Raw genomic sequence first — 23508 nt, 5'->3', positions numbered from 1 at the left:
TCATAGTTAAGCTGATACTGCTTTTGATCTTGCAGTCAGGCTCCTGGAGAGTTTTGGCTATGAAAATATGCAAATATTTCCATTGRAATGCATGTTGCATAATCAATCATRCCCAGCAGGCCTTACAGATCAACAACACACTCTAATCAGAAGGCTGCCCAGAGCTATGTTCCTGGAGAGACCAGGCAAGAAAATCATTTAGGAATGAAAATACATCACCATCTGTACTATTTCTTTATAATGATGGTCAGAAAACATGGCTGAAATTCATTTTGCCCCAGCTTTCTGTAGCTATTCTACAAAGCTCTAAAGAGACAATGGTGGAGAGAATTCTTAGAGATGTTTCATTTACTTTATTTCAATTATTACACATATTTTCCATTAAATTATAAACTAATTACTGACATTTAGCTGTGGCTTGTCCTTTAGGAGCACTTCGTACAAACTATGTAGAAAAAGTTTAGGCAGTTTTAGGCAATTAGAACATTTATCTTTTGTTCTTTTCTTCACATACAAGAGAGGACAGAAGGATTGGGRAAGAAGGAGAATGATGTATCAAGATGATAATACAAAAATCACTATATTTTGAGATAATCTAGCAGAAGATTAACAAAAGAAAAACCGTTTATTTATTTATTCAAACATTCCTACTCATCAGAGCAGTAGAARTGATGCCTGCCTACTGCCTCCTAGAACAACTGAAAGGACCTCCTCTGGCACTAATGCAGTTAAGTTTTGAAGRGTTGGTCACAACATTTCAGTCTTAAAGGACCTTTAACACCATCACCATTTTCAGACATTTTTCTCACATTTTACTCAAAAAAAGGAAACTTCATCCCCTGCTGTCCACCACCCACCTTTCTATCCTCATTCCTCTGAGAGGTGGAAACCATTCCTCATGTACCTGGCCTGCACCGGGTCCCTCCTCACATCCTCACTGTATCAGCAGTTCAGGCTTTTTCAGGTCTTTCTCAGTGACGTGCTTTGGAACTACGTTACATGATGGTAAGTAACAATGAAAACACAAATGAGCAAAAAGCCCTGTAAACTTCCACACCTCTGCCAACTGGGGACATCATCTCTGATTACATTTGTGCTTTACAGACACAGATGTCTGAAACACTGCAGACCTGGGCTTGCTTCTGCCCACCAGACAAARTGGGCAAAGATACCACTCTCTTTTCACAAAACGGCCTTTGCCTACTCAGATCCACGCATCTGGCTGTGTTTGACTGCTCCTGTTTGAACTGAAGATCAACCTGAAGTGTATTTTTCTCCCTTCTACAGATTACATCTCAATTCTCAGACATAACTGCAGTTCTAAGTTGGACCCCTTTCTCCAAGACTGCAGTCCTCCATGCATCCAAACTGACAATAAATTCAGTATTTAAAGGAAAAATAAAGAATTYGAGTTTCCTCATTATATCAAATAATTCATTTACTCAAGCTGAACAGTTTCATTATGCTTATCTGAGTTTCAGAAGCAGGAACACTATTTAGCTCAGATAMATTTTGTTCAAAATGACCAAATTAAGAAAACTGAAAAGGGAAAGAATTAATGCTCTTAACTGTAATTTCATTTTTGCATTCCAAAAATAAAAATCATTAAGAAAAAGTCATGGTCACCTCCAGTCTTAATCCAAAAGAGATTTCCAGTACAGGACATAACATAGAGAGAAATGTCTGCAGTATTTTCACAAGATGAAACAGAAAATGTAAACAACGAACTTAAAACTTGTGCATGCAATAATATACTTATTTCAGGCCTGCACTTAACATAACACTGCTACTTTAAAGAGCTGCCTTATGAAGCACCTTGAATATGTCAGGACTTTGATGATGAAGACACCTTCTTTTTTATAGCAGACAACCCAGTTCAGGTYCTTCTTTCAAATTCAACAGCAGAAGACCTCAAGCCCACACCTGCCAGGCTCCAGGTCAGTGTGCAACTGCGACCTATTAATTAGTGTGGATCTACCCCTTCTCTCCAGATATAATTGAAAAGTGTCACTTTTTCTACTGGTTTCCATTCTCCTAAATGTGCACATCAGTCGGCCACAGTTACATCTACTGTAATTTCCATGYACCTGACTACCAATCACAGAAGACACTAGGACTCAGGTAAGACATTTTCGCATTTCTAAAACTTCAGAGTGTATAAGCAATAATGAAAGCCCTGAAGCTGAACACCTCTAAGAAACATTATGTTGATGTTTTCTGAACTGCTACTTTAGATTCATTGCCTCACAAAGATTTCCATTCTTATTCAGTTAATCCTTAAAAACAYGTAAGAAGCGATGGCCTTTGTTTCATTTTCTGGTCAAAGTAAAGGATATTTTCTCTTAACATCTCTTTTGCAAACACTTTTTCAGAGCTCCTTTGGACATACTCATATACCCCTTTTAATAATGAATATGAAGTTATGACAAACTACTCTCAAAATCACTTGAATATTGTCTTGGGTTTAGTCGGATACTGCAAAATTTAATGCCATCTTTCACTTGGGCATCTGAAGTGAAATGGGTAACCTTCTCAGTTCAMCTAAGGTTTTAAAACAAAATTATTAGCAAGCCTCACTTCCATTGAACTTTCCTATGGGTTTTTTTAGTAAAGAGGGTGCATGCAGCAACAAGAAATTAAGATGATATAAAGCCCTTATTTCTTCCACGCAATTGTAAACATTATCTGATTAATTCAAGATGACCTTKCACAACTGGGTGTAACAAATCTGTGAAGGCAGGTGGATGTTCTCATCAGAAGAGTGGACAGYTGACCCAACAAGTCCTGTCAGGAGGCAAAGGGAAGAGGAATTCACCTCTGGGGAACATGCAATTATCTCAGCACAGTCCTAGGCAGAAGACTGGAAGGGTCATAGAAAGAGGCAAGGAAAGTTTAAATGCATGGAGAATGTGATTTAGAGATCAAACTCTGCTGCCAAGGAAGAGATACTGGGTACTCCCCTTCATTAAAACAGCAAATATTTAGGAAGATATTCAAGCAAATACTTAAGTGTCCTTCCTGTTAGCTGTGGAGAAATGGCCCAATAATCCGCCTCAGCTTTAAGGCAAAACTTGAGCTAGATATACGTAGCAAGAATGACCAAAATGTTTATCATGCTACTGAACTTAAACTCCAGGTTTCTTTCCTACTTCATTCTTTAATTCTGCTAATGCAGGATCTCAACCCACATATCTGAAAACACACAACATAATACAGTAATTTTTATGTTGCCAACAAAATACATGCAGAAGAACAACTTTAGAAGATACATTCATAAATGAATTTGTTTCCCATCATCTTAAGTATCCTGCGCTCACAACTGCTGCCACAATTAGCAAAGCATTAAGGATGTTTATTCATCCTCTTTTCCAGCTCATTAGGGAAAAAATATCCATYCCTCCAAGGAAGGATGAACTTGTAACTATAGAAAATGGGAGTTCAACTACTACTTCAAGAGGATTATCTGCATGAAATCACACAAAAATGCACTTAAATCCTGTACCTTAGCTGCCTGAGCTGTTAAATGGAAATGCCAACATATGGTTTGAGCAGAAGGTTAGCCTAGGTGACTTCCTGAGGTCCCTCCTGACCYAAATTTTCTGGTGATCCTATTTGCTTTGAGACACACAGGATGGATGAGAAGGGCATTCAGATATTACAGGGTTGATTACTARTGAAAATCTTAAATAAGTACCCAAACATTTTCAAGGTTTTAAWACATAGCTTTTACCACATATACATGTGGGGAAAATCCTGTGAAAATGCTCATGGACTCAGTGGTTTTTACAAGTGATATCTATGATGGCCAGAGAAAAACAACAAATCATCCCATTCTGGATGACATGCTAGAACCCTCTGGTTATGTTGGTGTTCAGAAAGCTAACAAACCGAAAAACAAGACATCTGTTTTGACTACAAATTTTTCAAGGGGCAYCATGAACCTGAAAGGCCTTTCACTAAATTACGTGCAAGTGAATTTACCAAGCAGGTTAAGCAGAAATCTTTGCAGACTGACTGATGCTAACATGAACATAAAAAAGAAAAAGCACTTGTCATCTTGCAACACAGAACACCCAAAGAGAATAAAGTGTTTGCAAGTATGACAGTAAAAAAATTTGAAAAATAAATTGCTGTCAGGTAAGATGATTCTGTGTCTAATTTAGAAGATTATTTCTCAGRGTGAAGCTGAGTGAACAATCTCTTCCTAAGACATATCCTCTTCTGCAAGTACCTCAGCTGCAGCATGTTCTAAAAACCAAAACAATGCAAAAGCAATACGAAGTCCTGCTCTGCAGATGGTCTCAGTTTCTGGTACTAGTGTTTTTAATTTACTAGCAGACCTCTCAAATAAGGAGGGTTGTGCTTGACTTTGGACTGCCTGGGCACAAACACTAGTCTTAGCAGTTCAYAGATTACCAAACTTGTATCTAATATCCCATTTAAAAAAATGGCAGGGAAGAAAAAGGAATAAAGCTTAAAATAAAACAACAAAAAAAATCCAACTCTCCTTACCTTGCTGGAGGCACATCAATATTTGAAGAAACAACCTTGCGCTTCTGCTCCAGAAGACAAACAGAACGAGTGTTTTCCTTTTCATACTCATGAGCTCTGTTTAGTTTTTTGGTCTCTGCTGTTTTTAAATCTTCCTCCTTTGTGGTGAATAGGAGAAACTGTTGGTCTGGCAGTTTTTGACTGATGTCACTTTTTACATCCTCCTGTTGAAATGCRGGGAAGGTCATTTCACGCTTGATGYTGGCTGCCTGAAAAATTGAAAGCAATTATTAAATTTTCCTCTTATTCTCCTAAAATGGAAAACAACCCAATACCCACAGGCACTTACTTCTAATTAGTTATTTGAATTAGTGAATACCATTTCTCTGCCCTTCATAAATTCTGAAACTGCCATTAATTTCTCAATAATGTTGAAGACTAGCCWGGAAAATAAGCAAATCTTGTCCATTTGATAAAGCTATCAACCTCTTTATGTTAAATCAAAAAGGTATTTGAATTAGAATGTTGGAAACCACATTGTAAACATCTCTTTAATGTACACACATCTGTGCTGCACAGCTATGCAAAAGAAATCCAAGCTGCCTTTCTCCTAAAAATTGCAGGAGAAGTCAGAATATTTCCAGATTAAAGATAACCAAGAAATTAGCTTCCCACAGCCACATAATCGATCTTTTAACAGCTGTATTAGTAAACGATGTTCTTCTCAGGAGCAGAAAAATAATTTGCTATGATCCAACTCATCTGCCGGAAGGGGAGCAAATGATGCTGGCAGAACCTCTGCGAGGAGCCCGTCAGCAGTGACAAGCAGGGACACACCCAAGAGCAGTGCCAGGTGGTTTCTTTGCCTGCCAGCACTTACCAGATCTTCAGGTCTGTTGCTTCCCATAAGCAAAGACTTCCCAAGCAAATAGGTGTCTTAACAAATACACTACCACCCTGGAACACWATATGCTGGTGTTTATAAAGCAAACTATTGCAGGGAAGACAATGAAAAGTCATCAAAACCAAGMCACTCCATCTTCCCAGCAAGCAAAACAAAACACACGACCTAGATTTTCCTGTGAAATCCATTCCCTGGCCTGCTATGCTTCCACAGTTTCATGGGGGCAGACCAATCCATCAYGCAACCTCTGCAACCAATCCAAACAGCCAAGCAAAATACAGCCCAACAAAGTGGCAGCTTCTCCCACCTTGAGCAGAGGTATTTCYACACCACATGCACTCCCATGGAGAAATCCAGGAGCCTTCTAGAGCTGGCAAACTGGATTTTAAGGTATATGTAAATTACTACTGATCTTTGCAGTGGAGATATCAAGTCATGCTCTCGTCATATAGTACCAGCACCAAACTGAAATTCCTGTCAATTCTTCCAACTTATTCCTCCTTTTCATCATTCAAAACAATTAATCAATGTATATGTGTATATGTTTATGCATTAAAATATATTCCTCTCTCCACAGATCTCTGTTTATAGATTTCAAACCTTGGCAGTTATAAAAATGGTGCAAGCAATTTTAGGTTCACAGGAAAGATATACTTGCCAAAGTAATTTTGCTTTGTTCTTTAAAGTGTATCACATCATTAACGCATAAATATTTAGGACTGATGATTTAATTGTTTCTAGTGCTTCCACTGAAGGGCTTTTAGCCGTTGCTTCAAGAACAAAACAAGAGTTATTACTTTATGAATGTAAACAGTAGAAAGAATTAATCACTTTACACTTCCTCACACACAAACAGATGACACATTACCAAGAAAATCTGCCTGGATGACAAAACAGTCAGCATGTGATCACACAGAATTAGGAGAAGACATATAAACAACATAAATTGAATTCCAATTTAATGATTATTTTTTTAAAAAACTTCTTAGATTTACAATAAGCCTTTTTTGAGCACCTGAGAATCGCTGAGAAACTGAAATCTGAATCGCCTTCAAATTTTATTAAAACTAGTGATGCACTAAAATAACAAAAAATCCTGAGAATACCCAAGTTCCGATATCCAGCCCCTAGAAACTATATAATGCCAAACTATGGTACATACAAGACTTCAATTAAGATATGTTTAGATAAAGACTGGATGTGGTGCTCAGCACCATGGTTTAGTCGATGAGGAGGTGTCAGGTCACAGGTTGGACTTGATGATCRTGCAGGTCTGTTCCAGCCTAGTTCATTCTGCGATTCTGTGAATTCCATCCCCTCCACTGCCACATGGTCTTCCATTGCATGACCACATCTCCCTTCCCCCTTGCCCAGGACTTCCACCTCATCTGGTGCTGAGGATGGTTCTYTGCAGGGTGGGAACAGCTCCACCCGCTGTGCATGGAAGGGGTGCTGATGTGCGCAAGTACGAGGAGCACCAGCAGTTGTCTCTTTACCTTCTAACAGCCCTTAATATAGAAAGTGCCAAGAGCATGGGAGAGGGGCAACCTGCCTCATTCCCTACTCTCCAACGCCAGACTGAARTCAGTTTTCATCAGGATGGCTTTATTTATTCTTTTAATGGCCTATGTGCATGACTACACCAATGAAAAAGAAAGAATTTTTGTCTTCAATTTATGAAATGGTAGGATTTTACTCAGTTTCAGCAAACGTACTGTGCCATACATTGCTGTGTTTTCTTTACAGACCTACACAGTGAGGACAGAAGGCTGCAGGCTCAGACTACAGCTGCAAACCAAAGCCTAAAGCATAAATAGCAGAATACTAATACTGTGATACCAGATAACCTATTCTTACATATCAAATTTATCCACATCCAGTTCAAACACATTTTATATGTCAATATGACAAAATTAACAGCCAGCCCCATGCAAGCACATGAAGCGAGGAAAGACAAAAACCACAGAGCAAGTACTCAAGTTGCAGAAGCAGTTCAGGTTCTTCAGCCAATGGCCCAGAAAGGCAGAACAAATCCAGTGTTCAGTCTCTCTTCCACTCCTTCCGTTTTCAATATAACCTTGGAAATATTTACCTGTTTCTAAACTTTCCCTTGAGAGTGACTGCATATAAAGAATCTTTTCTGCTTTAGAAGCAGGTGATTATGAGAGGAAAACAAGACATTTTCTTTGTAGGCTTTCTCCACCTATACAGGCGGTTTTTCTTTTTTAGTTCATCCATACCTATGGAAGCAATTTCCACTTGAGACACCTTTTGGTGTACAGGGCCTTTTGCTGGAAATGTACAGGGCCTTTTGCCAGAAATCCAACCACCTACACAAGCAGCCATTGACGCGGAGACTGCTGAGAGCCACAGTCACTTGAATGGCCAGGTTCCTCACATCCTGGCAAACACACTGATTAATGACCAGGAGTCCTCTGATTCCAAGCTCTGCTTCCCCAGCACTCAGTTCAGAGATAACACACACAATTTCTAACATATCTTTCCAGATAGTTAACTGTTCTGTCATATTTCATCAGTAACTTTATTTTTTTTCATAGATCCTTCATTTTCTCTTAGCCACCCGAGGTTTATGGTGGTCCTTTACATCTAGAATGCTTCAGCAAAAATTATGGAAGACCTAGTCCAACCTGTCTAGACCTGTCTCACAGACAGGGTAAGCCTATGTTTCAGCTTACTTCCAATACTCCACATTTCTCCATCTTTTGCTGTACTCCGATTCCATGGTTATGTTGTCCCCTAACGGTTCAGCATTTCTTGTCATCGTATCTCCAAATTTGCCACATTACTGCCTCCAGTATCAACTGCTGATAAAACTCATGTCTTTTTCATGCACTTAATGAATTATCACTCATACAAGCCACTTGATAATAAGCTGCTTTTCTATGCAATTCATGTTGTATTTTCACCCTTAAACCATTAGCAACCTTCAGCTTACTTTCAACAGTGTTCTTTACAACCTGGCCTCAGGCAACCAACATTACTTGGAAGTTCAGCCACAGAAGCAGCAGTTATAAACCACCTGTAAATTTTAAAAACTAGCTTTATTTTTCTCTGCAGTTATCCTCACCTGCCTTTGACAACTCCCATCACTATTGGGCCTTTGACAACTTCCATCACTATTGGGCAAGGGAAACTTTTGATTCTCTGCTTCTTGGAAACACTGGTATTACCCATGCTTTCCCCWTTGGAGCTCAAGGATGGGGCAGTGCCAGAGCTAGTGTCTGGTGTGGCATTACTCCTTCAGTAATCATCCTGCAAAAACTGAAAACCATTTCTTGCCTTGGTTTCTAAGTAAAAACTTCATTAAAAATGCCTTTCAATTTCTGTTTCAAAGTTGTCAAGACAATGCTATATATTTAGATTGAGGGTTTTACTTTTAAGTTAAGGGTTTTACTTTTAAGCTTGATTCATTATTATTAAATGACAAAATTTAATAATCGATGTGACAGCTAAATGATTAGCAGTTACTATTTTCTGCAGTACATTAATAATTTTTCATTGCAAAAGCCATCTCAACCTGCCTATAGGAACTTTTACATGGTGGTATTTTGTGATAACTGAATTGCTGGTCCTGAATTCCACATCAAGACCATGCGTTGCAATGTAAGTCCTGTCCAAAACAAGCATGCTTGACACTGACAGAAATACTGAGGAATTTAAGTAAGTTTTTTTTTAATGCCTTACAGATGATGTACAGGCTGCAATTTTTCAGTAGTTTAGGCCTTAACTTATGTGCAGTCAATTTCTGCAAGATGCTGACGCTGCAGACAAACCTCAATCTTCTCCAATTCCAGTTAAATTTCAGCTTGGATTTTGCCCTGAACAGCAAAAAAAATTATAGATCAGACAACTCAGACATTGAACTGCCTATTCAAAGGAGCAGCAAACACTAGAGTAAGTAGACCTATCACATTAATATGCAAACACAGAGATTTAGATTTGATAGATTATGTACAACATCCCTGGGTACAATCTGACTGGACTTCATCATCTTCCTTTGCTTATGGTGCACTGCTGGCTTAAAAACTGAAGTCAGCTATCTTCAATTAGCTCACTAGCATTTAACAGGTATTAAGGATGTCTGTGTTTCCTATACAATGGCAAGCATTAAATTCCCAAGATATTATTTGCCTCTATGTGACCCACCCATATGGAAATGTCTTCAGATATGAACACTGACTATTACCTATGTTCTTTCAAATTTCCTATTTTTTTTTTTTTGTGTAGAACCTGTGGATTCAGGTGGGCACAGTGGGAACAGAAACATAATTTTTAACAGGCTTTGCAATAGATTACACAGACAGATGGAAACACAACTATTGAGAGAATTGCCACACTACATACTATGCCTTTACTGACTGTTTTATATACAACGCAAGGGCTGATTTCCACAAGGCAGCTGCCCAGCACAGCAGAGCACTGCCTCCCACCCTCTGTGAAGCTATGCCAATTTATACCAGAATGAAACTCTTACCACAAGTGTGACTGCATCTGCTTGCAAAGAAACAAGCCCACAATCACAGCCTCAGAAGAGAGAGGCTTGCAGCTCACTGTCAGGCAGCACAGCAGTGAGAGCTCAGCTGGCTCCCTTAACCTTCTGGGGGGGACACTGGCTAAGTGCTGTTTCTCCTCACAATGTCTGCTGGAATGCTGGAAGGACTAAGACATCCGAGAAAGCCAAGCATGTCCCCTCCATGCACACTTTAAATCTTAGAGGACCAGGTAAAGTAAATAATCTTCCAACTGTAGCCTACTTTGTGCCATTATGTTTTGTTCATACAGATAACAAAGCTAATTTTACAACTAAAGTACCTCTAAAAACAGATAAAACTATTTTACAAGGGTGAGGGAAGTATCTGTAAAAAAACTAACTGCATTCAAAGGTCCCCATTAAAAACATGCAAATAGAAACACATTTTGGGGAAACTAGCTTAGAGTAATCCCACCTTATCTCATACTTCTAAAGCCATTGTTTCCATTTTTGTACAAAGTTCTCTTTCTCCCTCAACCCATAAAGCTGTATTTCCTTTACTTCACTTACAGATCACTATAACTGGACTCAGCTCCAGTGTCACTTCATTCCAAAAACAACATCCCTCACCAGCCATGCTGGGCTGCTTTCCAGATTGGGGGAGGTGGGTGGGGGGGTATAACATACTAATTAAAAAAACACATATCAAAAAAACCCCACCCCACCAGCAATCAGACAACTCACTGCTCTAATTCTGGCTATTTGCATTGTCAATAGATAAGTAATTTCAACTTGTGAGTCCAAGGCCTATGCACAATATTAACACTACAAGGCTGATAAAGAAGACACAGTTTTGGATGAGGATTTTTGATTTCCATCGGATTTACTATGTAATCAGTTGATCTAATTCCATCAAAAAACTCTTTAGATTAAACACCAATTAAAAAACCACCAGATTAGACAGATTAGCTACGAGATGGTTTAGCACCAGCCAACCAACTGTGTAACTGCTGCTTTTTATAAACAGTTTTTTGATTCTGGCTTTGTGACCACCTCTTTCCATTTTCTGAAATAGATGTAATCATCCTAAGTGTTAGGGACTGCCAATAAAGCTCCCAACAGTTTAGAAAACAAAAGTCCCAGGRTTTTTTTAAAACAAGGCTTCAACAACATTTTTGATCCATTATAGAACAAACAGGCAGCTCAGTGGGGGAAGCAAAAGAAGGAATCAATACATTTCAGCCTAGTATGTTAATGGGAAACAATAATGAAATGTGTATATGTAACATGACATAGATTTAAAATGCTCAGCCAAAACAAGAGCTCAGTAACTGCAAGGCCTTTTTCAGGCCAGASTGAACAGCCAGGCAATGCTCTAGGGACAGGGATAAGCCACTTTTCTCAACAAGAAAGAAATCAGGAGTAAAGTTCACAGCAAAACACAACAAGCAAAAACGACAAACACCAAATCTGCTACTAAAATTGCATGCAAATAAAAAATATTTAAATTAAACCCCTGGAAGGACAAAGATTTTGGTTCACTCATAAATACYGTACTACTTTGTACAGTATTTCCAGTTCAAGCTCCTGTAACAGATGGGKTTTTTTATGTAAAAAGGCTCTAATTTTTGACATTCTAAAACAGTGTCCTCACTGGAAGCAAAGAATGCATCAAATTTCCATTTTGCCAGAAATCTCTATTCATACTGGAACACAAAGAGATAAGACAGATTCTCATAACGATGCTTGGAAATAATCTGCCCTGAATTTCAATGTATTATTACATTTTCGAGTATACTTTGCATTTGATTAGTCGCTTCACCAGCAGTTGCTCATTATACATAGATCACATCAATCTAATCACTCTAAGCATTTGTAAATTGTTGCTCTCTAACAACATAGAAGATAACGCATTTTAAGGTCACTGTAAGTGATCTTTACAATATATAGTATACATGAATGTATAGTAATCTACTATCATTTTTAACGAGGCCAGGACAAAGTCTCTAGCTTTATTTGACTGAATATAGAAAACCATCCATAGAATATACTTTGTATGTATTAAAATATAATTCTATGCATTTTAAGTTGCCTGGATTCACAATACAGTGTTATGCAGCAAAAACTGTAGTCAGCAAGAGGTTTCTAGGCCCCCATCATCATCGTGTGGATGTCAGCACTTACATGGTTGAATCTAACTCATCTAAAAAACCCATGTATCCCAACACCAGGATAAGGTGTTTCTGAGTTACACAGAATCTACCCAGATGAATGACAGAAACATTCACTCCCACATTTTAAATCCAGTACCCAGCCAGGTACATGTTATACCGCAAATAAAACAACCACCAACTTGTAACATCTAAAACACTGCACTAACTGGCACTGGAAGCACAAACATTATCAACAGAAAGGTCTCACTAAGATTACAAGGGGAGACAGGAAGGAACACTGAGAATCCATGGTCCTTCCCATACACCATTTTCAGATCTAATCAAAAATCATTCAGAGATACTTGTGCCTTTTTCTCTCCACCACATCAACAAATGAATGAAGATGTGGAAGAATGGTAGCTTTCCTTCCCATCCCGTATGCAGGCATACTAAGTTCCTCACAGCCAAGTGCATGACATAACTTCTAACACTATCAGACACCAATTAGTAAGCTACCAAATTTTAATACTAATTACTGAAAGCATTTATCTTCAAAATTTGCTTACAGTGTTTAAGTCTCAAAGAAATGCCTGYGTGTCCTGGCTATACTGTGAACACAAGAGGATGACCTGCAGTCACCGACCTGCAAACTGGCTGCTTGGGTTCCAACTAGATAYTGCCCCCCAGGCCTGGCATCACTGGCAGCATCTCAGCAGAGGGATTCCAGCCCTCATTTCCTTTTCTGAAATAAAACAAGCACCTGAGAAACACAGTGCCTCTAAACATCTAAAAATATAGACGCTACCTTGGAAAGCATTAAACAGAAGTGGAGGATCGTAGTTGCAAAAAACAKGTTCATTTTTTATTTAGGAATTCTGTTGCTGCACTTCAGTCTTCACTAAACATGCTCACCATTGAGTTCTCSGTACTCCACCATACTCAGAAGAACTTCTAGGCAATCATAATTGTCCTCCCAAATATGGTTTCACACAAAGTGAATGTAAAATGAACTAAATCAATTACCATGAATTTTTTCTCACAGGGATCCAAGTGCCTGGCCCTGCAAGCACCAAGGAAGGTCCCTGCCAGGCAGCAGGTTCCCCTCACCTCTCCTGCAGTGAAAGCACCATAAACAATGGGCAATGCCACAAGAGCAACCTGTGGCCACACAGAGAACAGGTGAGGGCCWGGAAATGTGTGCCCTGGGCTGGCCAAGGTGCACAGAAGGAGAAAAGAGGAGGATACACTTGGGTCTTGCTGGTCACCTCTGAGGAAGCTTAAAAAACCTAGAACTGGAGACAAAATCAAGCATGCTAATGTTGGGTATCAGGGAAGTTCAAATACATCTTTTGTGTTCTTATTTCTATTGCATCACTGGATGCAATTACAAGCTGCAAGTAGTCAGTGACATCAAACCAGGTGTTCTCACTGCACTGGCTGAAGTTCTAAAATCTCATTTCAAGGTATTTTCCATGGTATGCCTAAGAATACCTTTTTCCTGCGAAATGGTGATTTTTCCTACTTGTAAGAGATGCAAAGAGGGTCCTAGAACCTAGTGGTAAAGTATCTACCATTTTTGCTGCCCCTAATTTTGATTCTGTCTAGATTAGAAAGTTGCTCTCAACAGCTTACATAGCTTAATTCAGCCTTGCATATGGATTGTCTTACTGTTGTATCAATATGGCATTTACTACCTGAATTTCATGTGCAAATAAAGTATCTTTTAACTATTTCATGACCATTGCTGAAGATGTGTAAGAAACTCCAACTTGTTTCTCTCTTCATCTGCTGGTGGTCTGGGATCAGTAAGGATGGCAGCACCTCAAAGAAGCACTACCACTTCTACAATCCCATTCAACATCAAGCAAGTAATAGCTCACAAAAATCAAACTATAGAGGCAGTGGGAACTCCCCTTAGCAGAAGGTTTTGGAAATACTGCCTCACTGTTCCTCAGTAAAAAACCCTTGATTGGTTCATCTGCATTTGAAAGCCCTCCTCCTCCTGACTGGATAGAGATATATAGCAGGACATTTTTGGTGAAAATAAAACCAGGTTGGCTTTGTTTTTAAGATCTCTTGCAAATAAGATATAGAGGTGTGAGATTTTGTGAGGCTGGAAGTTACTGTCTGACTTTGAAAGCAGATAGCTAAGATGAGATGCTGCAGATCTTAGATCATCTAGAAGGGTATGGAAACGTAACCCAGTTGCCTTAATGCTGGGATTTTGCTCTTTTTTATTTGTTTATTTAAAGTGTGGCATTTCAGTGCAATTAAACCAAGGCAGTTCAYGGATGTATGCAACTGTTTTAACTTCTGAATGAAATAGGTGCTGTGAATGAAAGGGCCAATGCTGATCCCTGATGCTGAAAACCAGGAGGAGGTATTATGAGGTAAGAATTAAGCACAAGTCCTTGCCTCCTCTGACTTGAACCTAGAAGTAGAAAGCATGAGCCCACGCAGAGGTGAATAAGCAAGAAGCACTGCCTCCAATAAAAGAATCTCCCAAGTCTGGGTTCAGCTTGAGACAAAAACATGTAGCAGTTTTCCTGTTTGGACTAGGACAGATGCCAAAAAAAGGAGTTCACTTTTGTGCATGACTATACAAGAAACAGTATCACGGAGTTACAACTCATTATCCCTGGAAGCAATAGAATAACATTAATAAAAACATGTAGAGGTCAAACACAATTTTCTCCAGCCGCTCCAGAAAACAGCCCTTTATCAAACCACTACAGGGATGCAATAACATCGGATGGGAGAAGAGCCTTCACAAAGAACCTGAAGGGCCATCAAGCCAAAAGGCAAGCACAGTCCCTTCTGTCTTCTAAAGGATGAAGACTTCCTCCATTTCTAACCTTTCCTTTTCTCCATATGCCTGTCCTAGCTATGATATCCCATTTTTTCCTCTGCACTATCAATACACTCTTCCTTAATCCACCATAACTGAAGGATACCAGAGTCTACAGACTGCTTCACGTGTCTCCCACTGTTTCAGTAGCCCACAAAAGCATACAATGAATTCTGGCGCAAGCACAAGGCTGCCCGTGAGTAACTGGGAGCTGAAGGAAGGACAGAAGGACAGAAAGAGGAATGCTTTACCCTTTTTGCAAGTGATGAAACATAAAATCCACAAACTCCCTCTGTTTCATCCAGTGCCCATGCACAAAGCGCTCTATGCTACCCATGCTGCTGCTCCAGCAGATGGACATACTAGCATGGAAGAAGAAACACTTGCAAAACTAACCACTTCTCTCCTGCTCTGAGAAATTAAGGACAAGTGTCTGAAACAATGGTGGCCACATATGTTGAAGCGAAATATCACTGTAAATCCTTAGCAACCATCAATTCACCCTTGTTCATTTCACTGCTTCTTCCATATAGCTCTGTAAGCCAGATGTGAATGCCTTCGCATGGCCTTATATATCAACACTGACCTGGACTTAAAAGACAGCAACAACTGCATCAAAGTGCTCCCCTCAAAGTATTTTAAAATAGAAAAAAACCCAGATTTTTTCCTATGGAAGTACTCACATTTGTCATTATTACATTATGAAAGAAAATTGTTGAGAAATACGAGGTAAGAAGCATTTTTGATTCAAAGAGAGCTTTTTACACCATTTCAAAGGGATATGCATATATACATAAAAGAACAGGTTGGTTCAAATGTTTATCTCTCCAGCTTTACACAGTCCAGTTAATAGAAGGTGATTGTACATACTGCTCTCTCTGTCAGTATGATGTAGGCATTAGCCACCTTATCTGCTGAAGCAGAAAATAAAATTAAAATAACTATCCAATCCTGACTGCTTCTTTTAACAGCAGTCCAACTAAAGTTCAAATAACCTTTCATCCACCATGTTGAAAATTAAAGATGGAAAAACAATGCACTATATAATTTCACACTTCAGTATCTCATCACCAAAGCATTTTACACWTCCTCTGATTCTGTGTTCAGTGATCATAACAGTCTATAATTATAAGAACTACTGTGAAAAGGTTTTAGAGGACTAGTAGATTCACATTTGTGTTTAAGTAATTGGGCTGAAATCCTAAATCTGCTTAAACTGGCAGGACTTTTCCAWCAACTTCAGCTGGGTCAGAATTTTATGGAAATTAGACAATGTTTTATAAAAACACAAATAAAAAGATCTGTAKTTTTATCCAAAGTTCAAGCAACAGAAGATGTTCAGTTTCCTGTCTTCATTAGTTTTGTTGTCAAACAACAAATACCACCCACACATGTACTTTTTAATACAATAAGACAAATGCCACTGCAATCATCATTYGAGATTGGAAAGTTTGGCAAAGTGCCAGAGCAGTGAAAGTGATCCCATCACAGATTGTTCAGCATGCAGCAGCAGTAACATTAAATTCCTACATGCTCTGTTCAGCAACATGCTGCAGTGAAAAACATGAACACAAGTTCATGAAATTAAAGCTGATTACCAAGGAGCTAATGAATGTTCTTTTTATTCCTCTTATATTTCCTGTTCAATTTTTGGAAATAAAAACACGAGTTTTCTCTTTTAACCTGTCATCCTTCTGTAGTCTTCAGCCTGGCCTTAAGCTGCAGTAATAGTCAAGCTGCTCACTATTTTTAGAAATAAGCAATTCAATAAATCACTTTAAAGTATTATAAAGGCAATGCAGACTCTCATTCTGAGGGGAAAAAAATAAAAAAGCATCATTGCTCAATCCACAGCAGTATTTACAGAGCAGACCAGCATGCTCGTCACTGGCTAAGCAGCCAAGCTCACATCTCTGAGGCACTGATTTATCCCACAGTCTAGTARGAGCTCTCTGGTGCTCTTGTAACACTGGAATTTCTAATCTAGCAGCTAGGAAAACAGAGTAGGACTCAGAGGTTCAAAGCTGATCTACAGGACTCAGACTGCTCCACAACCCTGGGTTTGAAGAAAGCTTGGAAGAGCATAGGATCAAGAAAGGCACAGATGGTCTGTGCATCTGCACTTGTCACAGGACAAACTACAAATGTTAATTACCAGCCCATAAAAGCACTCTCTCAATACTTAGTATTTAGATGAAAAAGAATGTCACTTCTATCTCCCAGGAAGATCCAAGGAACTGCAGGCTGGCTGGTCAGCCTCACCTTGATCCCTGGGAAGGGATCAAAACACAGGGAGGAGTGAATGATACACCAGTCATACTGCCACYCAGAGAAACCATGACAGGGTAGAAAAATGAGGAGCCTCAAGAAATTCAACCAGRACAAATGTGAAATCCCGGACCTGGGGTGGAAGAACTCCAGGCGCTAGTTGGTGCTGGAGGCCACCCAGTTGAAAAACAGCTTTGTAGAAAAGGCYCTAGGCTCCTGGTGGACACCAACTTGAACGTGAGCCAGCAATGAGCCCTTGTGGCAAAAAGCTGAACCATGTCCTGGGCTGCATTGGACAAACTACTGACAGAAGATTGGAGAGGCCACATCTGGAATTATAGGTCCAGTTCCAGGATTCCCAACAAAGAAAGACATGGACATATCAGAGAAAGTGCAGCCAAAGGCCACCAGTATGATTTCAACATGGATAAGAGAAGGCTTTGGAGAAACCTCATTACAGCCTTCCAGTACCTCAAAGGGACTTATAAAAATTAAGGAGACACTTTTTATATAGGCAGATAGCAACAGGACRAACAGCAACAGTTTTAAAACAAAAAGAGGGCAGGTTTAGAGTAGCTGTTAGGAAGAAATTCTTAACTCAGAAATTGGTGAAGCACTGGAGGTGAGGCACTGGAARTGAGGCACTGAGGTGCCCAGAGAAGTGGCAGATGTGCCGGCCCTCCAGTGTTCAAGGCCAGGTGGGATGAGCAAGTTCTGAGCAACCTAGTCTAGTTAGTGAATGACATCCCTGCCCATGTCAAGTGGCTTGGAATTAAATGYTCTTTAAGGTCCTTTCCATTCCAAACTGTTCTAATTCCAAACTGTTCTATGATTCTGTGATTAACAGACTGGATYATCTCTCCTATGAGGAGAGCTCAGACTGTTCAGCCAAGAGAAGAGAGGGCTTAGGGCAATCTTAAAAATGTCTATAAACACCTGAATGGAAAGCACACAGAGCCAAGCCCTTCTCAGTGTTGCCCAGTGCRATGGGCACAAACTGAAACACAGGAGGCTCCTTCTGAACATCAGGCAACACTTCATTGTGAGGGTGACCCAGCACCAGCCCAGGTGCTGGGTACCCAAAGAGTGGACTCTCTCTCCTTGAAGGCATTCAAAACTCATCTGGATGTGGTCATGGGCCATCAGCTCTACATGAYCCTACCTGAGCTGAGGGGTTTTGGACCAGATGTTCTCCAGGTATCCCTTCCCACCTCAAACATTCTGTGATAAAGACTGAGAAGACATCTTGATCTACTTGTTTGTACTGAATACCTGAAGGCTGTCAACTGATCGTTCACAAYGGACCTCAGTCTAGACAGAAAAGAATAGAGCAAATAAAGATCAGAACTTTAGTGGTTTCACCTTTATTCTTACTTAGCTACAGTTTTCTGATACAATTCTTTTTAGAGGCAAAATGGTTATGTTTGGTCTGTGYCCAAACAATGAAAACACAACAAATTTACATGAAAAAATACTCAGCAAATTAGTCCCAATCACTCTTCATTAGGGGAGAGTGGTGAAAAAAAATACTATTTTACTTTCTCACCACCCCCASCTCTACCTCCAGCAATCCATATTATGTATAAACTTTTTAAATTTTTCATAAGAAAAAAAAGAAATCCCAAGTCTAGTCATGAATTTTCCACATGAACTTCACTAGRCAGGTTTTCACTCAAGAACAGCAAAAAACTGAATGAAGTTTGAAATTTAAAAATTAATTAACTTTATCTACTTMCAAAAATATTTAAGCCACTGGTGTTTATCTGCCTCTCTTATCTCACTCTTTAGTTGTTCCTCACAGTCCGTCAGGGTCCATTCATAATCTTGTGTTACTTTTTACAGAAGKGGGCAGAGCAGGATCATGCTTGTTCTGAGTTTCTACACACTCTAGCCTAACAGGCCCGAAGTTCAGAACTTGAGTTCTGGTGTTCTAATAAGTAGCAGTATGTATAAAAATAATGTTATCGTTATGAGTCTGAAATGGAACATTTAATTTTTCCCTTAAGTTCCTAATGTGTCTTACAAGATCTCCCCTCCAGTAAGCAAAACTGGTATTTGAAGTTTCTATTTTGCAAACTGCCTGTTACAATATATTTGCACACACACATGGAAGTTAAATTAAACAACACTTTGCTAATTAAGCAGAAAAACTCACTTTTTTTTGTCCCCCCCAAAAAAGCCCACTCAAACAGCAAAGCTGAAAGTCTGATTTAAAGAACAGCRATGAATTCACACCTGGCCTTAGACAGAATGTAGATAAATGAGCAAAAGACCTCCTTTTCAGAGAGAGTGAATTCAACCCAGCTGAACAACACATAAGTAACAGGTAACTGATTTCTTCCACACAAGCTCTGAAGATTCTTCTGCATCCCATATATCACATATATGTCTTTATCTTTAAAATATAGAAAAGGGGTGAAAAAAATCAACCCAAAACATAACAAACCACAAAAATTGTGTCAAAAAGCATGATTTTTCATGAACTCCTACCAACATCTGCCATTCCCCCTCTGGAACCTCTGGCACAGACTCATACATGCTCCATACTTTGTACCCGTCATAAATTTCACTTCACAAGGTAGGTAAAACTGGGTCCAGTGTAAAGTGTTAAAGTGGAAGCATGAATTTAAAGTCTTGCTTACACTGCTACGACCTTTGTATTCCTCTAACATCACTGCACAGCTCTCTGGGCCTTTAGTTTTCAGGCTCTTCATCTGATCATCTTCCGTCATTTTGGAAGCTATATATTTGCAGCAAGAAATTGTGGCAAATTTGTCTTTCTGAACTACCAAGAGGTGCTCACAAACAAGCAAGTATCTGGAATAGGTAGTTCTGTGAGTGAGGAACAGGCACAGCACCCATAGGTAGCTGGATTAGGAATGTMCTGTGTCCATACTCTAAGCCTAGGGACAGAAATTAGGCTGGAGATAAAYTGACAGCTCAACTGGGCTAAACAGAAGAAAGCACTAACCCCTWTACTATTCATAACAGTAGAGAAAACATTGCATCTTGCTGGCATGTTATCACTGCTAGCCCATATTCTCAATTATAGCACTCCAATGGTTTACAGACAAATTAGCAAAGCTCTGCTACTTGCAGTGGGGTTTTCTTCTAAGTACCTGATAACTCAGCACTGAAGACTGTTGATGGACCCTACTTCAAAACCTCCTTTCTGTATCACCAAATCCAGCAGTTTCCACAGACTGCATTACCCCCAGCATGACATTAACATGGTTGTTTGTAATACCTGAATTAGGCTCCGTACAAAAGATGAATGAAACAGGACTGCAAATTAACCTACGCTTCAAGACAAGGTATTAGTAATTACACTATTTATAAATGGCACAGCCAAATAGTGGACGGCTTTGTGGAGCAGAGACTATGGCTATTAAGACTTAATGGTGCCAGTACTTTGCTGATCTTGACTAGTGGACCAAATTCTCATGCACCTTTAAGTCATATCAATTCCACTGCTGATCCTGCAATGCTTTCATCCATGTACATCGATACAAGTGACTTAGTCACAAGACCCTGAAACCTCCAGCTTTAAAATGCCATTCCACCCAAGGGCACAGACATCAAGTGTACATGTGAATACACACCAGAACACAGTGTGATGCTTTTTAATTGCATTATCCAGATAGCATACACTGCAAAACCAGCACCCAGATCACTTTGCTTTCAAGTCCAATTAAATTCTGAAGTTCTTCAGGATGTCCCTTATTATGAAGAGCATTGGTCACTGCAACAATTTATGTCATCTCTCAGGAGTGGACACCCCTTCAATACATTTTGTTCCCAGTCCCCAGTTTAGAAGCCCGGGACTGGGAGTCAAATGCTGCTGACTCCATGCCAGTTCTCCATTTGGAAGGAATTCCAGTCAACAAATCACAACTACACTGTGCCAGTCCTATTACCCACCCAGTAGTTTACTGTTAGACCTCTGCAGTTATTTTATGCCTGCCTCTCTCATTAACAGAAACACAACCCACTTGGAAAACCCACCTGTCCTTCCCACAGACTCTGGGCCACACAGCCACAGCTTCTTTTGGGAAGCACCTTTACAGTTCAGTTGCTTCAGACTTAAAAGCACTCAGAAACATAATGCCGAAGGCAGAGGAGTTTAATCTGTTGCTTTAAAATCACTTGGAAGAACCCTCAGATTAAGCTTTGAGAACTCCCACATTAACAATCTCTAAAGAAGTACACAGAAACCAAAGATAATGGTTACCCACAACATTAAATTTTAAGCCTTCTTAGTTTATAGYACTCAAAAGTATAAACAGAAAAAGCAGAAACAGAGCAGGTAATGACTGTGAGAAATATTCCTCCAAAGAGKATAAATATGTACACCTGGTTACCAAAGGTGACTTCATAATTTATTACATACACTAAAAGTAGCCTAACAGGCATTATTACACTCACCTTATCTATGAGGTAGATTTACTATTCAAGGAAGTAAATACATGCAAACACAGTATTTTTGTATGTACACATACTCCTAAGTGTGAGGCAGAAATATCAACAACCTCTAACAGTCCTACTACTTGAAAGTGTGTTGAGGGTTGACAGAGAGAACAGTACACTCCCACATTATATGCGGAGTATACCTATGTAATCCAGTTGTATTTTAGATCATTGTGCTCCATTTGAGAATTTCACTCTCTTTGCCTGACAGGGACACACAGGGAGTTCCTCCAAGCCATCTCTACCACTTAAGACTTTCAGTACAAAGGGGAGAATAACAGGACCAGAAGCCCATTATGGGGSACTTCATCCTAAGGCTACCACTCAAGTATCAAGTATAGGTTCTGTAGCAACAAAGTTGTTCCAGCCTGTTAGGCCTCAGTACCATGGACGGTCTGATCCAGACACCATAACCACAATATCACAGCCTCTAATAGGCTCAGTGAAAAGAAGACAGGGTCCAATGACCCAACTGCATCAAACTGATTCTCAGTGCTGTAACAAAATTGCTCTGAACAATAYGGGGATAAGTTGCATTTCTGCTGCTAAAAGGGACTTCCTTTTTGTGTGTTGCTTGTTTTGTATTTGTTTCTTTTTTCCCCCCATCTATGGACACAGGAGAGACCCCAATGGTAACAGAGCATTATCCAACTCTGAACTTTAATTAAGTAAGAATTATAACCTGGATTTAAAAAAAAATCAATTCAAATGGGAGCTCTTTAAACTTTCATTCACATTTATTTTCCATAACCGGTGCACACCTATCACATGAATCCTCTATAGAACTGCACGGAGACTTAATCCTACTGGTTAACCCAAGAGAAAAATAATTACAGAAAACGCTTCATAATAAAACCATTAAGCCTAAATCTGCGGGATCTCAGCCGGTGGGTGTGTTCATCAGGTTGTTCCAAACCGCACCGATGTCAGCGCACTGCCCGCTTACGCTTCGATGGGATTTGAAGCGGGCCTTTTCCATAGAACGACTTTCCACAGGTCGCTCACCCAGGCCTCCTGACCACTGTCACCCGCGGTCGCAGGATCCTTGCCCGGCCCGGCCCCGGCAGCTCGCACGCCCCGCAGGCACAGTTCTGCGAACACCTCTGCGCACACGGCCGGGTTGAACATCCTTCCAACCCCCGCCAGCCGCGCGCTTCAGCCAGCCAAGTCTCCGCTCCCAATGCTCAAACTCCTTCAGATCCCGGTGGCTCCCCACGCCCCCCGCTCGCCTTTAGCCAGCCGCCCCCGCCGCCCCCGGCGGCCGCTTCGCCTGGGACTTGCTGAGGGCCGGCCGGCCCGCCCGCCGCCAGAGCCCCATGGCGCCAGCCCGCTCCCAGCCCCGCCGCCAGCCCCAGGCCGCCCCCAGAGCTCCCCGGCCCGGCCCGGGACACCGGCCGGCCCAGCCCACCTCACCGGCCCCGCACCCCATTCCGGGCCCCTCTGCCGCCCCCGCCCCGCGCCCTCCAGGGACGCACCTTGAGGCTCCCCCGGAGGGGGCCCTTGCTGTGGCCGGCCAGCGCCGCGGGGGCGCTCCCCAGGCCGCCCTCCTCCTCCTCCTCTTCCTCCTCCACCTCAACCACCACGTCCTCGTCTTCGTCCTCTTCTTCCAGCGCCGCAGCGGAGCCCTCCCGCCGGGGCGGCCTCCAGGCGCTCTCGGGCTTGGGGGGCCGGACCGCGTCCACCTGCGCTGCCGCCGCGCTCAGCCGCCGGCTGCCCATGCTGGAGCGCTTGGCCAAGCGCCGCGCCTGCATGGTGCCTCCACCCGGCCGGCCCGGCCCGGCCGCCTCCCGCCGCGCTCAGCCCCGGCCGCGGGCAGCGGCCCCGCCGAAGTGCCCAAGGGGCGGCGGCGGCGCTCACCGTGGGGCGGCGGTGGGTGTGTGCGGCG

At 41.0% G+C, this 23508-nt stretch overlaps 2 protein-coding genes across 2 annotated transcripts in view; both read right to left on the bottom strand.

Annotated features, from left to right (window-relative positions):
- The window catches only part of LOC130575879 (zinc finger protein 704-like), a 66127-nt gene extending 61371 nt beyond the window's left edge, over positions 1–4756 (bottom strand). The window contains exon 1 of the mRNA XM_057370101.1: positions 4513–4756. Coding sequence (XP_057226084.1) covers positions 4513–4739 — 227 coding nt within the window. The 5' untranslated portion in view covers positions 4740–4756. The remainder of the gene's footprint in view (positions 1–4512) is intronic.
- Positions 4757–23032: 18276 nt separating this feature from the next.
- On the bottom strand, positions 23033–23475 carry LOC130575887 (zinc finger protein 704-like). The gene has a single exon (XM_057370110.1). The coding sequence runs from the start codon at positions 23372–23374 to the stop codon at positions 23033–23035; it is 342 nt and encodes a 113-aa protein (XP_057226093.1). The 5' UTR covers positions 23375–23475.
- Positions 23476–23508: the final 33 nt, after the last annotated feature.

The sequence above is a fragment of the Malurus melanocephalus genome, unplaced genomic scaffold (genome assembly GCF_030028575.1).
Source record: "Malurus melanocephalus ecotype Western Australia unplaced genomic scaffold, MMel_1.1 scaffold_119, whole genome shotgun sequence".
Taxonomy (NCBI): Eukaryota; Metazoa; Chordata; class Aves; order Passeriformes; family Maluridae; genus Malurus; species Malurus melanocephalus.
This window is presented reverse-complemented; position numbering and strand designations above follow the sequence as displayed.

Coding starts and splice junctions, on each gene's coding strand:
- LOC130575887 (XM_057370110.1), bottom strand. CDS start 23,374: ATGCAGGCGCGGCGCTTGGCCAAGCGCTCCAGCATGGGCAGCCGGCGG.